General features: G+C 35.4%; 1 protein-coding gene across 11 annotated transcripts in view; it reads right to left on the minus strand.

Annotated features, from left to right (window-relative positions):
• Positions 1–16,517, minus strand: part of NBEA (neurobeachin) — a 521,005-nt gene that overhangs the window by 14,917 nt on the left and 489,571 nt on the right. For 7 of the 11 annotated variants that reach the window (XM_048081219.2, XM_048081215.2, XM_066989700.1 and 4 more), the window contains 5 exons: positions 13,446–13,535; positions 11,678–11,870; positions 8,164–8,235; positions 5,810–5,965; positions 4,751–4,921 (listed from right to left, as the gene is read on the minus strand). In XM_048081219.2, the coding sequence (XP_047937176.2) occupies positions 4,751–4,921; positions 5,810–5,965; positions 8,164–8,235; positions 11,678–11,870; positions 13,446–13,535 (682 nt within the window). Of the gene's footprint in view, positions 1–4,750; positions 4,922–5,809; positions 5,966–8,163; positions 8,236–11,677; positions 11,871–13,445; positions 13,536–13,592; positions 13,929–16,517 lie in introns of those variants that run through there. The other 4 variants (XM_048081218.2, XM_048081213.2, XM_066989702.1 and 1 more) reach the window with 3 other exon arrangements.

Genomic DNA, 16,517 nt, shown 5'->3' on the forward strand with positions numbered 1-16,517 from the left:
GTGTGCAAATTAATTTTTATCACTTCCAAATTAGTTTCTGAATTTGTGTCTGTTTCAGATGAAAGCATCTGTCCCTCACTTTTCTGCAATTCTGTCATCTACTTTGGTATCTGTTCAAAGACTCTGAGATAATTCTCATTTTCAATGTCACTTGTTTCAAAGAGACATTCAATAAAGCAATCATAAAGTATAAAAATAAAACAACTATAACGATACATGTTGAACTCCAGGGCATATCATGTATTCTCTTTGCTCCTTTTTATGATGACTAATACAGTTGCTATGTGAGAATAAATTTTTATACAAATTAGCATTCAGCAAAAACAAATCCCTACATATCACAAGAGAAAAAAAATATCAAAACGCAAATCGTCAAACTACATACCAATAATTTTTCTATTCAACCTCTTAGAACTGCAAAGATTTACATTTGCCAGATCATTTAAAAGAATTAAAATAAGTAAACGATGTCCTTTGTATGTGCTGTGTCTTCCTAAGAGAAAACAGATTCCTTTCACTCTTCTCTCAACTACAGTAGATTTATATTATCATCAACTTAATAAGGTGCAGATTCAGATTACCTATTTCAGATGGCCAGTTTTGGCTTAGAAAGTAGTTATCTGACCCTGGCAGGATGACTAAGCTTCATTCAATTCAGTGTTTGTCCCAGTGGTGGTACTTACCTAAGTAACACTAAAGAAATAAGAGGAGGCTTAAACATATGTAAAAACATAAAAAACTGCATCCAGCTCCCCCTCATTCTATGGGAATTCATGCCATATCTTTCCGGGAGCATCTCCAGGCATCAGTCTCTCGTCTATGCTAGAAAATGACATTTTCTATCACTGCTTTTGGTGCTTAGCCATGAAGCTTATATAGCCATGAAGCCAATTTTGGTTGGACCAGAGAAAGGACAACTAGGAAGATTCACCCTACATACTGTTATTGAAGGTATGCAGTTTTGGTTCATGATTTCTTGATTTATCTCTATTTTCATCCAAACATTATGTCATAGAACGCCCATAAACAGAAGTAGAGAAAAAAAATTTGCTTTCTATCAAAGCTGAAGGTTCACAGGGGCCCACTCCCACATTAATTTATAGTCTGATAGTCAGCATATGCTTGTGAATATGGGAATGTGGGTTTGAATTCCTCCTGTCTCTGGAGGCTAAGAACTTAGTCTCTCACTTCCTGGACAAACATTCTAACCATAAGGTTATTATGCAGCCTATTTTTGAAAGCTAGTCCATGGAAAACATTGTATTTAAAATCTGGCAAAATTTCACCCTTCTCACAGTCTGTAAAATAACTGTGACAAGTGTAAACTGAACCAGAAACTCCTTTCTGATATATAGTGAAGCAGAATAAAAGTGATAACTTAATAAAAGCATTGTTTAGAAAAGAAATCTATTAAAATTATAAGGAAGCCCACCATGCTCTCATAGGCAAGTTTCCAACAACTGAGCTGGAGCAGCCACTTGCAAGAGTCTCATCCAAACAATAGTTTTTCTCTATTCTCCTCTTTAAATCAGTGCTGGTCCTGTATTCCCCACAGGCACAGCTTGGGTCACCCCCTGAGCACAAGCCAGCACAGGTTGCTCCCCAGAGAGCTCTATGTGAGTCCGGCAGGTTGGATTCTTGACATATGTGTTGTTTAGTAGAGAATGATTCAAACTCATGGATTATGGAGTATAGAATTTTAGTAGAATTGTCAAGGAGTTTATTCTGACTATTTTTTGCCCCAGGGTGTTCCACAATAAACGATTGTGATAGCTATGTTTTCTACCGAAATAGTACATATATTTTCCATACGAATGTTAAACTATACAAACCACTTAGGACTGGGGGATTGCTTCACCCCCACAACCCCCCCCCCCAACATTTTCTGAAACAACTAAAGTTCCTTTTAGTAATTGGATGCACTGAAGCTGAAATCGATAATTAACTGTCTTTCAGCTTAAAAGATCATTATAGAGTCAAGCACCTAACCCAGATAATTACTATATCTGACATTTTTCTTTGAATTCTCCACCTTCTTACAGTCTGTGATATAAAATACCTTATCTGTGTCTCCAGATGACAGCTTTTAAGAAACTAATCCTTCCTTTTTTTTTTTTTTTTTTTTCCCTGAAAATATCATCTACATCTTTCTGGAAATTCATTCTAAAGATGTTAACTAATTGGATTTGACCTACAGTGAACATCTCACTTTCATTTTTCCTACAAGATAAGTCCTAATCTTCTACCAGTAAATACTGAGGAAGAATAGATTAGGAAATGTTTCTTTATAAAACTACTTCAGTGGCTTAACCTATGAAAAACTTTAAACCTATCTTTGAAAGGATTGTTGAGAATGCTTCACTCCTGAAAATTAATATCACAGAATCATAGAATGGTTTGGGTTGGAAGGGACTTTTAAAGGTCATCTAGGCCTCACCCCCTGCCATGGGTAGGTACATCTTTCACTAGATGAATATGGGAATTGGCTTTATATGGGGAATCAGTCATACAACAAGCTATCATTTCTGTTCATGGTATGGAACAGGGCTTGGTAGTCATTACTTTAGCAGAAAGATTTAGAAACTGTAGAAGTTTTAAAATGCAGAAGGCCCTTCATGCATATAATCACTACTGTGATCTTACTAGTGTATGCTCATGGAAAGTCAAAATGTCTGTTGATAAGGATATGTTTACAACACATGAAGTTCTGGTTATAATACAGTACTAGTACATACCCATGTTAATTTTAATCCAATGAGTATAGATAGCAATAACAGTGTTGAAAACCCTATTCTTCAGCATGAGTCTTCAACATGTTTTCAACACCAGTAGTAAGTAATCTAACTGATATATTTGGAAGTTATCACAACAAACTTGGCTGTTAAATCTTCATGAGTGCTGATACCTGCGCCTGTGAGATTACATATTCCTGGACATGACTACCTGCAGCATAGTCTCCCATTAATCTGGGTATAAATCCTTTTCTTCAGAAAAAAGTGTCTTACCCATATAGACATAGTGATAGAGAGCAAAACATACAATTGGTTTTGTTTTCACTAACTTCTGTCAGCTGACTGATTATTCTTTCTTTTCATAAAATTACAAGTTCTCTAAATCACTTCCAAACCTACACCGTTACGATATTAAACTCGAGATTCCAGAATGTACCACCTTCTCATATTCAGATATGTTCACCATGACAAAAAGGTATCTGAAATAAAATAATATGCAAAAAAAGTGGAGAGATTTGTATCAGCTAGTAGGGAGATGCTAATGGCAAGGCTGTCTCAGCCCCACATAATAAAAGGAGGTAAAGGAGAAGTCTTTTCTTCAGTGAAAAGGATATTCAGATATTCAGATATTTTCTTCAGTGAAAGAAGAAAGCTCTTTTTTTTTTCTGACTCTTACTACAGAAATTACTAATACTTGATATGAATCACACAGGCATTCAAATAAGCAAAATGGCATCAAGCTAAATGGAGGGCATTGAAATGAAATTCCTCTTCAGACTGAATTTCTCTCTGTCTGAGAATTAAATGCTAAATAAGCCATGGAACGTACATATGTTAAAGAAATTTTTATGGCAACAAAAATTTATGTATTTTTTGCCTCCATTTTCTTGCTGTTATAAAAGCAAAAGAAAGTCAAGTGAGAAAGCAAGGCTTTTACTTGTCTCTCTTTTGGTCTGGTTACAGATAAATGGAAGAAAATGAAAAGATAAAAAATAAAAATGCTGCTGCCAAATTAAAAAAATAATTATTTTGTGACACATAAATAAAAACTTTCTGTGAAATATTCATGTGAAGAAATACTTTCCCTTAGATGTCTGTAACTGACAGGTCTACAACTGCCTCCAGTCAGTACTTGAACCAGAGATCAAAAATGATGGTGATGGATTCTTCTATGCTTATCTAAAGAGGCAATATCATTGTGCTGAAAATAATTTTTAGAATTCAGAAACTCTGATTTAAATGAAAAATGTGGATAAATTTGGTGTACAAGACAGGACAAAAGGTGCTCTTGTCTTTAACTGTGGTTACATTTCTGGCTTGGATGAAGGGTCCGTGTAAATTAGTAGTGTACTTCTATAAGTAGCCTTCTAAATATGCATCTCTAAGTATCCTGTATGACTTAATATCATTATTATTGCGTTCCATTCACTCTGCAAAGCACTATTAGTCTCCTGCAAATGAAATGCAAACTCTTTCCAACATTTCATTGTTTTTCTATTTTTATTCAGTCACATTGCTTCTTCAAAGGTTTGCTTACTATAGAAAGACCTTTCTCAAAGAGACATTTAATTCCAAGGCATGTGAGACATTCCTTTTTTGAAAAGGCAAGCAGCTGATATAGCATGCTGTAGTACAAACGGAATACATTGAAATGCCAAAAAAGTATTTCTGGGTAAAGAAAAATCAAAATATGGTGATATACATTCTGTCACTTAAAGGCCATAACCATCTTGTTCTAGTTCATGATGACATGATGCTATAAGTGATAAGCAATTATGAATTTAGCAATTACTCATATTATTATTTGTCACCACGCACAAACTGTTTAAACATTCGTTTTGGCTAGTACTCTATGAATTGCTTAGCATGTGGCACTCTTCTTATTCCAACTTTCAACCTGTAAGTCAAATAGTTGATTTGTTTGGTAGTATCTTTTGAACTTAATAGAAGGAACTCCAAAAATGAATAGGCATGGCAGAGGAGCTCTCAAGAAGGAGTTTTTTGCAGGATGTACTTACTGCTATTTGGATTGTCACCTATAATATGATGTCGGCCACTCCAGTACCAAAGCAGCAAGGTAGCATCACGAGACCCAGACACGATGTAGCAATCACCACCAATATAGGACTCTGATCTGGCAAGGCAAGTAACGACATCCCAGTGGCCGAAGACAATCTGAGTTAATTTTCCTGGTGAGAATGCAAAGTGATAAAAATTCAGGTTTTCTGAACATTTGCATTTTTGCATAACCCATTTATTAATAAAAATTCTGTTCAAATTTAATTTTTGCCTCATATCTCTTAGAGTTCACTACATGTTACAAGATTAAAAAATCACAAAGACTTATTTTTAAGACAAGAAAACTTATTTTTTTTCTCTTTTTCTACTCCTTTTGAGGTCTGTGCCCTGTGTCAATCCACTGTCTAAGCATTATCTCTGAAAATCAAGTCAGTGCTGCAGCCGCTGAATATTAAGTAGAGTTACTGCTCCATCAGTATTTAAGCAATGGTGTTAGCATATTATTGTGAGCTTCATGAATGAATAAGACAGTATATGAACTTTTCCATCATTATCTCTTTCTTTCCAATATTGAAACCAGTTTTTAGCAATATATTGAATATTAGGCTAAGCCATTGGACAAAGGAACAGCTCCCAGTGGAGGCTATGCAACTTCCTTTCTTAGGGAATAAAATAAATAGAGGTAAAACCAATACAGCCATTAAAATATTGTAACTAAAGTTTTGGTTGACCCTTTTGATATAATCAGTGCATTTGAATATAACTGGGGTTTGAAAAATTTCCACTAAGAAAATTGCTTGCCTTTCTGTTCCCTATTAAATCTTTCATCTTAAAAAAAAAAAAAAAAAAAAGAAAAAAAAAAAAGAGGAAAAAAAAGAGGAAAAAAAAAAGAGGAAAAATAGCATCCTAAAGCTATTATGCTCAGATAATAATGAAGGATTAACAAACTGCTCTTCATCATTTATTGAGGGGTAAGCACAGGCATTAGATATGGTAGTATTATGACAATCCTCCACTTTGTGACCTAAGAAGAAACAGGTGGTTGTATTCAGGGTCACCTGTTTCTGTAGAATAAACTCGAAAACTCTTGTCCCAGAAACCACAGATAAGAATGTAGCGATTATCTGCTGTGACCACGAAGCAATGTGCATTGATCTGGATGCTCTGATCCACCAGGTCTGTGATCTGCCGTTTGTTCACACCAGAGTTATTGGCTGTAACGAAATGCAAAACACATTTTACAAGCAAGCCATTCCAACACCTTCCTGTCATCCACTTACAGGAGAAAATGAATACATTTAACTTTCAATGAACTGTGAATTTGTTGTTGAGTAAGCATTTTGAATATGAACATTTAGAGCTGTCTATATGGATGTCAGAAATACAAAATCATTGTGAGATTCTTGGTTTCCTTTTGAATAAGACAAAGGATTTTACAGGTGATGACAATTTCTTATAAACTGCCTGATTCACTGTATAATATGTGGCAATATTTTAAGTGCTCTGATGAAGAACTCTTCAAAAACAAATTGAACTACAGGAAAGTGATGGAAGTCCATTTAAATTACCAAGTCAATGCAAACAATACAGCAGACTCAATTCTTGTCAGTTGGTACCTTGTCTACAGAAAATACCCCAGCTTGTGTTGCGTGACACTTACATCCCCTATACCTGCAGCCACTTAACCGGATCAAAGACAAAGATAAGGATTCAGCCAATGAAGCTGTTTAAATCTAATGTGCATTTTAATCACTCTTCTCGTCTACTCACCAAAGAAGGAGCCAGGCCATGGACAGTAGTGTTAAAATAGGTAATGCCACTTGGAAATTAACACAGACAAAGGGAAAATGAATGGTTCCTACAGAATCCAACCACCCTGTATGTCAAGTGGATCTGTTAGGAGTGACTGGGAGTAATCAACTAAAGTACTCTTTGCTTTTCATGACACTACAGGCAGGATTTGGAAATACAGTAAAGGTATGTTCCTTCTCATTGAATCTTAGCTTTATAAGACTTCAGTATATAATCTAAGTTAATTACCTACACTCCTTCTATACTCATTGTAGAGAGAGATATCATTTCACATGGCAAGTCATTTCATGCTGTAATAGCTGTCCCAGGGCCAGACAACTCCAGAGGAAAGTTTCTCTTCCTACAGTAGCTATGGAGGGGAATCTTGACAACCAACTTCAGATAACTGAAGTTAGCTGAGATACAACTCACTCTGACAGACATGTTTCCTCCTACCATAGGAACATGACTTTATGCATATAATACTCTGAAATTTCTTTTGTCCCTGGTTTTTGGTTATTATATATAAATTGCTCTCAATTGCATGAAATAACAGACTCAACAACCAACCAAACAACCCCCCAACCCCCCCAACTATTTTAAATTTGCTTATAGAAGTTACTGCCATATTTATGTACATTCCAAGAGCACAAATGTAAATTACCAGACCCTCTGTGGCCATCCACTGAAAGATAAATTACTCAGATTTCCAGAACAGGTAGGTGCAATAGTTGTTCCCTAGCTTTTGAGAGGAAAATCTGAAGAGAAAACCATTGTCATTATATATGAGCAAATGAAGCATACAGAAGGAGAAAGTTAAATCTCCTGAGCTACTTGTATGTATATAAATCTTTCAACCCCAGATATTGACAGGTGGAAAAAGGAACTTTTCATCTGGAGATGTTTAAAAATACATTTTTTTTTTCTCACTGATGCTTCAAAATTGGCTCTAAGAACCTTCTCTATCCACAATTTCTGTCTCAAAAGATATACCTACTAAGAAAAAGAAAAAAAAAAGACAAAGCAAACAGTTGCAATTAAAGAGAAATATTGCCAATTATAAGGCCAGTAATGTCTCTTAATAACACTCTAATAATTTTGGCTGTTTCTTATTTCTAAAAATATTTAATTTTCTCAAATATTTTTAGATTTAACAGATACAATCATACAACAATTTAAAATCTGATCTTTTCTTTATTAGTTTAGTAATCCCTATTTAAAAAAATAATCCCAATAATGAATGGAAATAAAGAAGTCTACATCTGCACTGATATACGTAGTTGTTGTAAGAAATGTCAATCTGTGAACTCTACCAGACCCTCATATTTTATTTTATTAATGTGACCTGATAAGAGAACAGAATTATAAATATGGGCTGACAATGTATTTGACTTAATTGGTTGTTTCTTAAATACCAATTGCTGGTGATATTAATAATAAATAGCACTCATGTAATTCATTCAGCATCAATAGTTAATGCTTTTAGTTTTCTGGGACTGACAAGAATAAATATTTTCCTATCTTCCACGTTAAATGAAGCATAATATACAAATATAGCTTAATCAATAATTCTTGAAAATACCATTTTCAAATATATTGCTACATTTTCATCTTGACATACCGATCAATGGATCCATTTCAATTGGAAGATGGTGGGCTTGATCCAAAGAGTATCCTGGGGCTCCCCGAAGGCCTAAACATGAAAGAAAGATAAAGCACACAGGCAATCAAGCGATCTTGTTGCCTGATTTTTTTGTATGATTTTTCTAGGTTTAAAACTGCATTGTGGGATTATATATCCAAATAAATATGTAGCTTCTTATTATTTCTTGTTGTATGAATCTTTTAAGTTCCCTTCCTCTATGCCACAGAAATATGGATTTGTTTACTCTTTGGTTATGTAATAGAAATTTTAGGTTTATGAATGCTAATTTCATTATGATTTCTGCAGATACTAATATTCATTAAATAAATAATTTAAAATAGTCCAAGATCATTTTGTTACATTGGAACACTGGGTAAGATCTAATAAGAGCACAGAAAAGAAAAATAACTGGTTTAAATTGTGTTATGAGTTTCTTACATAGTGAAATCTATGTGACAGAAACTTGGACCTTTTCATAGATTTATCTAGTGTTTTTTACTGGGAAATTGTGGGCTACAGTAAATTTGCTGTAATTATTCTTACTAGTTCTATCCTGAGCAGTCCTTAAGCTTTTCATAAATGAACCAGGGGCTACATATTTAGTGTTATGTGCTCTCAAGAAAATAGAGCGTTGATCTGGCTCTTCTGAAGACTTTCCCCATTGTATGAGTCACAATGGTCAAAAATTTTTGTCAAGAACTGCCATGTTGCACAAGAATATCCTCCATAAGGAGAGATGCAGAGTTCTAGATAACAAATTCCAAGTACAAACTGGTGATTGAAATTGTAATGTTCTTGGTCCTCGTGCTGTTTAGTTCATATTTCTAGCTCTACTGCTTTCAGTAGATCAAAGATAATTATCTCTGATGAGTTTGAAGATGAGGTGAAGTGCTGTATTTTATATGATGTCTCTCTGGATTCCAAGTTAGAAAGAATTGCAGTGTGAGGGCACTTGAGTGGATAAACCCTAATATAGGTTTGAAAAATATATGGTCTCCTGACTCTGGGTGAACAAAAATGCCAATGAGCACAACTTTTACTAGTTGCAAAAGTTTCTGTGTTACATTACACATCGGGAACTCTCCACCAACAACCCCTGTATTCAGTAATAATTTTTATTTTCTACTAAAACACCCCTCCTCAAACTTCCCTTTCTCCTTCCCTCATTTCTCTCTTCTTTCAAAACCTAACCAGCTTGGAACAGATCTTTACTGGTACTTGCTTAGACTCATTTAATTCTACTGTGGGATGGGCCTGTAAATGCCTTTGTCTGTGTACAAACTCTTAAAGCTCTACATACTACATCCTACAACAGTAACAGTGGCTTGTGTATAGATTTCTGTAGGCGAACTTGTCCTTTATGCTAGAGTTGTGACTTATTAAAATAATATTATGGTAATACTAGAAAACTGATACCCTATCCTGGAACAGTCTCTTGCAAAATAAAAGACTTTGCCAAGTGAGATGTAAAAGTTAAGAACATCACCAGAACTAATTTTGATTTTCCAAACAGCTTTGCTTTCCTGTCTCTTCTTATTACAATATATTCAGAAAGTATTCCTCTCTTTTAAATTTATACCAGAGCTTTTCAAATGGTGTGAAATTTAGTTCATGACGTGAATTCTGCATTTTTTCAACGTGACTTGTGTTTTCCAAATTATATCTGAAAAACTAAAACCCAAGTCACATGCATCGTAAAGGCCAACACAACTTCTACTAAAGTAGATGGCTTCCCTAAACAACAGTTGCTAAGGAAACTCTTGAAATTCAGAGCACTACAGTCTCGGTGACCTTGACTCCCTCACAATAAAGTATGGGTAGGAATTTGGGCGATCCCTCACGCAGTAGTCTGGATGAGAAAGTGGATTGGAAAGTATTAAATGAGCCTCCTCAAATAGAGGAGATGTTAGTGATGATGCATACAGCATACTTTGGCAGCATCCCTGAAAAAAAAAGGGGAACTAATTAAAGATTAGACAAACAATGCTAGTCAAAAGAGTACCAAAATGCTAGTGGGCAGCTTCTGTACTTCTGAAACGGTTTTGACTTTGTGTTCTTCTGTTGAGGACAACTATGTTAATTTTTTTTTCTTAGTTTTTCCTTTTATTTTTAAAGAAATGGGTAAAACATGAAGTTGCACCTGGTGGAGTTATCAAAAATTCATGGATCTGTGAAAGGTAATCAGATATCCTCTTCTGTTCTGTTCCTGTTGTATTCTCTAAACCACCATGCAAAGTTTGTTGGAAAAAAAATAATAGGAACATTCTGAATACATGTGAAATTTTAATATCCATGCTAAAATTATTTAAAAAGTCAGAATAAAATTCACATTAAAGCTTATATTACTACTCAAGAGTTTAGAGTGTTAGTAACTTTACTTGCCTGGATAATTCCTCTAATGCATCCCTGTAAGAGAATTCCCATTCATTCCTCTAAATATGACTTGTAACACTACCAGACCTTGGCCAGCATTGTGCAAAAAAAGGTGGGATCTATTTCACCTGACTTTAATTATTTACTGAGATGCTTACATTTAAGGCAGTGATATCCCTAGATAATCTCAAAATCATTTATTTCTACCAGAAATAGATAAATCTTACAATTTCCCCTCCAGAATGGCCTACTTCTGTCCAGGGGTTCTGCTGTGCTGGAAGAGGGGAAGATTTTTTTTTTTTTCCCTATCCTGACAAAGCTTGCGAACCAGCTCCTGAGTCACACTCTTAAATATGAGGCAGCTTCTTGTTTTTCTCAGATGATAAGAAATGTTCAAAAGTTTCCACGTGCTTCAGCATAAGTGCTGTCAGAGCAGAACGCTAGCTTAGAAAATGAAACCGGTTCATTCCTGAGTAGGCAGCAACTCATAGCCCTACCCCTTTTAAGCAATGCCTGGGACAACCTCAGCACTTGCATCTCTAGATGAGGAGGCAGGACAGTCCTAGGGGCAAATGGAAGGCTGAGCAGATGGACTGGAAAGGAAATTTGGGATGACCCCAGTGAATGGACTTTTGAGGGGGAAAGAAGAAACTTCTCTTCAGAATAGTTCAGTGTCTGACCACTTAGGCTTGCTTTGGGTCCCACATTAACCCAGGGAAAGGCCTGAAATCTCTCTCCAGCAGCAGACAGTGATGTACACTCTGTAACATGCCAGTATGGATTCCTGAAACGTGGGACATATTAATATAGGCTGTGTCAAGAACAGCAGCACTCTTCTGAAAAACTTTATATCAAAGGCTGATCCCGATGTAACCACAAAACGATTAGCTGCCATGGTGATGTGCTGCTGTTAGGGAGAGTGTTTCCAGGAATGACACCAGAGAAAACGGAAGCTTTGATTATTTGACAGACGCTAGAATAAACGGTAAGTTTTCTATGTATTTGTGAACAGGCAAGTGAGTGAGATTAACCCACATCTAGCTGACCTCCACTCAAAATTAAAAGCTGCAGCGGTAAGATCTTTCCTTTTGAATGAAAGGCACCTGTGAGAACCTACCTACTGTGTTGTGCCACCGGTTGACTGCAAACAGCCTGCTGCAGGTGACAGTCACCACGGCAGGAATGGTCAGGTGGGGCAGCGTGTTGGCTGCCACGTGTGTGACGGGGGAATTTGATGGAAACTTCAGCACCATTATGACATCCTGCTGCATCTGATCTTTAAACATGAGGGGGCTCTGTGGAAGGAAACACTGTTGAGTAGAAAGGAGAAGAGAGCAGAAGAAAACAGAAGGGATAACACAATTAGTGAGGAGGTCTGAGGGAAAACGAGGTTAAAAAAACGAGTAGGCAAGCATGTGCACATACAGGGAAAACAACGCTACCTGTGCATCTACACTAGTGATGGAGGAGAGCAAGATCAGAAGCTAACATTGGATCATTACATGAGGACAAGTAGAGAATAGGGATGGTAAGGGTCCACCAGGTTATCATTACAGGACACAAAATGACTGTTAGCATTAATTAATATAAAATTGAATATAAAATGAAACAACAGTTAGTATCCATATAACAGAGATATGAGCCAAATAAAAGAGTCAGTTCATCTATTGGTAAATCATAAATATAAATGCTATTACCTACAGTGGTTGAAAAAGGAAATTTTAAGAGGGACTCAAATTTTCAGATTTAGATTTTTTTTTCAGATATTTAATTTTTTCTTAATGAATTCTCGATACGAAATGCACCATTTCCAGACATTAGCAGACACTTTAATTCTGTGAAAACCTTATACTTATTAGGGAGTCTAAGCAATTATAAATCATTTTGATGATTCTACAGGAGACGTGTTCTTTTCACAGACAGTAGCACTGTTATCATGTGAGATTATACAAAGTACTGTTTTTAATGTTAGTGTTTTCAACCATTGTTATAACAAATAGAATTATTTTTATAAGTTCAAATAGTCCTTTTTGTTTATCACTTTAAATTGTTATTCAACATATATTATCTATAAATAAAAATCTTAAATCTATGGAAAATATAATGCACATTTGACATCTACATATCGTAATAACATAGCTAACATTTCCAGATCAATTCCCACTATGATAGTTTGCAAGCAGAGAGAGAGATTTCCTTGTAGATAGATGAAACAATTGAAATTACTGTATGTATTACTCTTCATTTACAAAGCTTAAAATAAAATATCTAGCTTTAAGCATTTAATCAAAAGCACTGAGGGGCAGAGATCTGTCTCCTTCAGTCTGACTATTTTGTATAATTATTCACATGAAGCACATGCAAGTGTGTTGGGAATGAATTTTGAAGTTCAAATTGAAATTAGAAATATGTACTGTATTCTTCCAAGGGAACAGACAGGAGGATTCCAGCACAATCTGAACTACATTACTCCATTTCTGTCAAGCAGGTATTGTTCATAAATCATTCCCTAACAATGTCTCCTTTAAAACAAAACAAAACAAAACAAAACAAAACAAAACATGCTCACTGTAAGAAAAGCCTGCAGTCATTCCCATTACTTGCAGAAATAAGAATGTAAATATGTATTTATGAAGTGTATGTTTATGAAGATAGGGCCTTTTAACACTGTATTAAACAGGAAAGTCAGTACTAAAGGAAGCTAAACCTACTCAAATTCCACCTTTCTCTGCTAAAGCACTGTGAGCTGTTTCCACCACAAGAAGAAAGTACAGCTGTATGGGCAACGGAGGGCATTAAAGTGTTGCTTAAATGGGTATTTGATGACCTATAAAGAATCCTTGGGTTCAAAGGGAATGAATTCCCGGCCAGCAGCTATGTCTCACCAGGTGCATGGCGGAGCTCCGAGGTGGATGGGGCTCAATGAGCAACTGCGATGGCGTCTGTCCAAAGTTCTGGATCTGCGCCTCCATGGCCTGCGGGGAAGGGAGAGGGACTGTCATGAGCAATATGCATCAAGGAGAGAGGTCAACACACTCTGTGACAGTGCAGGCATATCCCAAGTCAGCCATGAAAAAAGTCCAGAAAATTCACCCGGTGCTCTCCTCCCAGGCTGCAGACTCAGCCAAGTGTTAGTATTTTGTAGACAAGCTCTGCTTCTGCTTTCAAGCATGCTTCAGTTACCCAACTAACCAGTCTCATTTCCAGTAACTGCCATTATATGTGAAAATGTTAACCTGTGAGGACATGCAGTTCAGGTCTTGAGAGAGATTTTTTTTTTTTTTCACTAAAAAGAACACATATACCTTAATAAAGTCCTTTGTAAGGAGGAAAGTATGAGGATCTCTAATAAAATAAGCCTCTGGAATCTTAAATGGGGGAAAAAAGCAAACTGAGAAGAAAAATGCATGTGTAAAATACAACAACAACAAAATAATTACTATTTCAATAGCGAAATAATTACTATTTCAATAACAACATTAGCAAGTTAAAACAACAACAACAAAAATATGCCAGAAACAAATCTTGCCAGGCACATCGAGGCTACTGTAAAAATCTTTCCAAGTTGCATTCATTCACCGACTATTTTGTGCTTAATTTTGTTGCAACTTTTTCATGGGCTTTTAGGCTTCACAGTTTTGAAGTGAAAACAGTAATTCCAATTTATTTTTCGAGGCTTCAAGCTACTTTCAGAATAAATATAGAGTAACTCATTAAGGAGTAGAATACAGTCCAACTGTGAGGCTTCCACAGAAACAGTTCATTCAAACACAGATATATTTGAGATACATTCTTAAAAACTCTGGCAAAAGATTGCTGCTTGTAAAAGCAATACTGCTTAAGAACACTCATTTTTCAAACAGGTACTATTTCATTTGATCTTGTGCAATCAAGAGTAAAACATTCATAGAAAACAAAACTGGTGGATTTTGATGTACACTATGTATTATGTACCTACCTATACACTGTGCCCTGCACACTGATCACTTAAGATTTTTCTAGTGAGCTTTACGAATTTTTCATTTGCTACTGTACAGCAAATACGAAAAGAAAAAAAAAAAAACAAACAAAAAAAAAACACGACTAACTTAGTAAATTATGTTATTTCTTTCAGACATTAAATGGTAAGAAACACAATAAATACTTCATTATACTGGAGAATCCTTTCAATCTACATATTTTGTAATTCCTACAAACCAAATTGTGTTTTCCTGCACTCCACAGCATAGAAGCCAGAACAGATGTTAGAGAGAAATTTCCTGACAGGTCACTGGTGTTTACCACTTCTGATGACCTAGATTGACAGGTATAATGGAATACAGTTAAGAAATGTTTGACAAAAAAAGAAACTTATTTCAAAGTCCAGTAGGGAAGGACTTCCATGGTTTGTAGCCTAGCACATTTGATGATGTAATTATCCTGGTATAGGACATTTCTTGCTTCTTGACTAATTCAGGGCAGGCTTTAGTCTATAAGGCACAGAGTGCTTGCTTTCTGAGGAACTGGTGAGCATCTCAGTTTTTCATTATCAGTTACTGATGAATTTAAATCACAGAGTGATTTCATACAAAATCAATGTATTTGTGTGGGCATATGTGTGTAGTATGTTTGTACACACCTATACAGCAGCAGCATATGAACAGTCCCTATTTACATGCTATGTAGAAACCTTCACTCATGCTGACCCTTTTTTTACAAGAATATAAAATGCAGCTCAAATTAAAGTAATATTTTCTATTACGTTCAGTACTCTGTAACTGATTTTCTTAGTCATAAGTTTTCTTATAACTGAATTATAGTTGCTTGTGTATTTCAGTTTCAAAATGATGATGACTAATATCAACGATATTAGGCACGGCTTAATATATGCTTCCACACAGATCTGTCAATAATATTTTGAGAAAAATAATTTCCTTTTTTTTTTTTTTTCAAATAATTATCAAGGTTATTCCTTTAATTTTTAAAAGAATTCTGTGTTGAAATAAGAGTGTGAATTATATTTGGCAGCAATACCAAAACAAAAACCAGATCTTCCCCTACCACCCTTTAAGCGATCCCATAAATGATTCTTCTGTCCTCTTACAGGCACACTGAAATGAATTATTAATTTTTTTTAAGTGCAGCCCAATTCTAATTTACACATTTACTTTCATGTTGTCCAGTCTTGGCAAATTCTGATTGTTAGGCTATAAATTCTGCACACATTAACTTCTCTGGCTTTGTCTTCCATTCCAGGTAGATTTATGATAGTAACAAGGAAAGAGAAAGATGAGCAGAATACAATAATAAACCAGCATGAATTTTTCAGGTGGACACTTCAAACACAGCTGTCAAAAGCAACTGTTATTTTACAGCTGAAGATGTCCTGGCACATATTCACGTATGTACTTTATGTGCCTACTCTTTAAAACATTTAAGTTAATGCCAACTCCTTCTGTAGCCAGAACAAATGAAGAATTAAGACCTTGATATTCAAGGAATATTGAATATTTTTGCTGGCTTGCACTTATGAGGACAACCCCCTCCCTTCCCACCCTGTGATCAGTAATGTTATCTTTTTCTTGCAAAAATACAGTTTGTAAAACTGACAACTCTTGGAAGTTTTAAAGAAAGTGAACAATGTTTCTTTAAAAATACCCATAATATTCAACTACTACACTGAGAGTACAGACTGCACAAGCCCACAGCTGCACACAGCTACAACTGTTATTCCTCTAGATTTCAAAACACTTAAAAAGGACAGAAAAACCTTGTCAAAACTTACAAAGAAGATAAACATAAGCATACAGAGATAAAGTGACTGTCCCAAGGGTATTTCTAATGCTGTGTCCTATCAGATCACTTGACATGAAATGAAAAGCAGGTACAGAACAGATCTGTGAATAATAATGTAATACATTGATTTGTTTACAAGAGGACTCTAGCTGTATGTGAAATTAATCTTAAAACTGGTAAGT

This window comes from Anser cygnoides, chromosome 1 (assembly GCF_040182565.1).
Source record: "Anser cygnoides isolate HZ-2024a breed goose chromosome 1, Taihu_goose_T2T_genome, whole genome shotgun sequence".
Classification (NCBI taxonomy): Eukaryota; Metazoa; Chordata; class Aves; order Anseriformes; family Anatidae; genus Anser; species Anser cygnoides.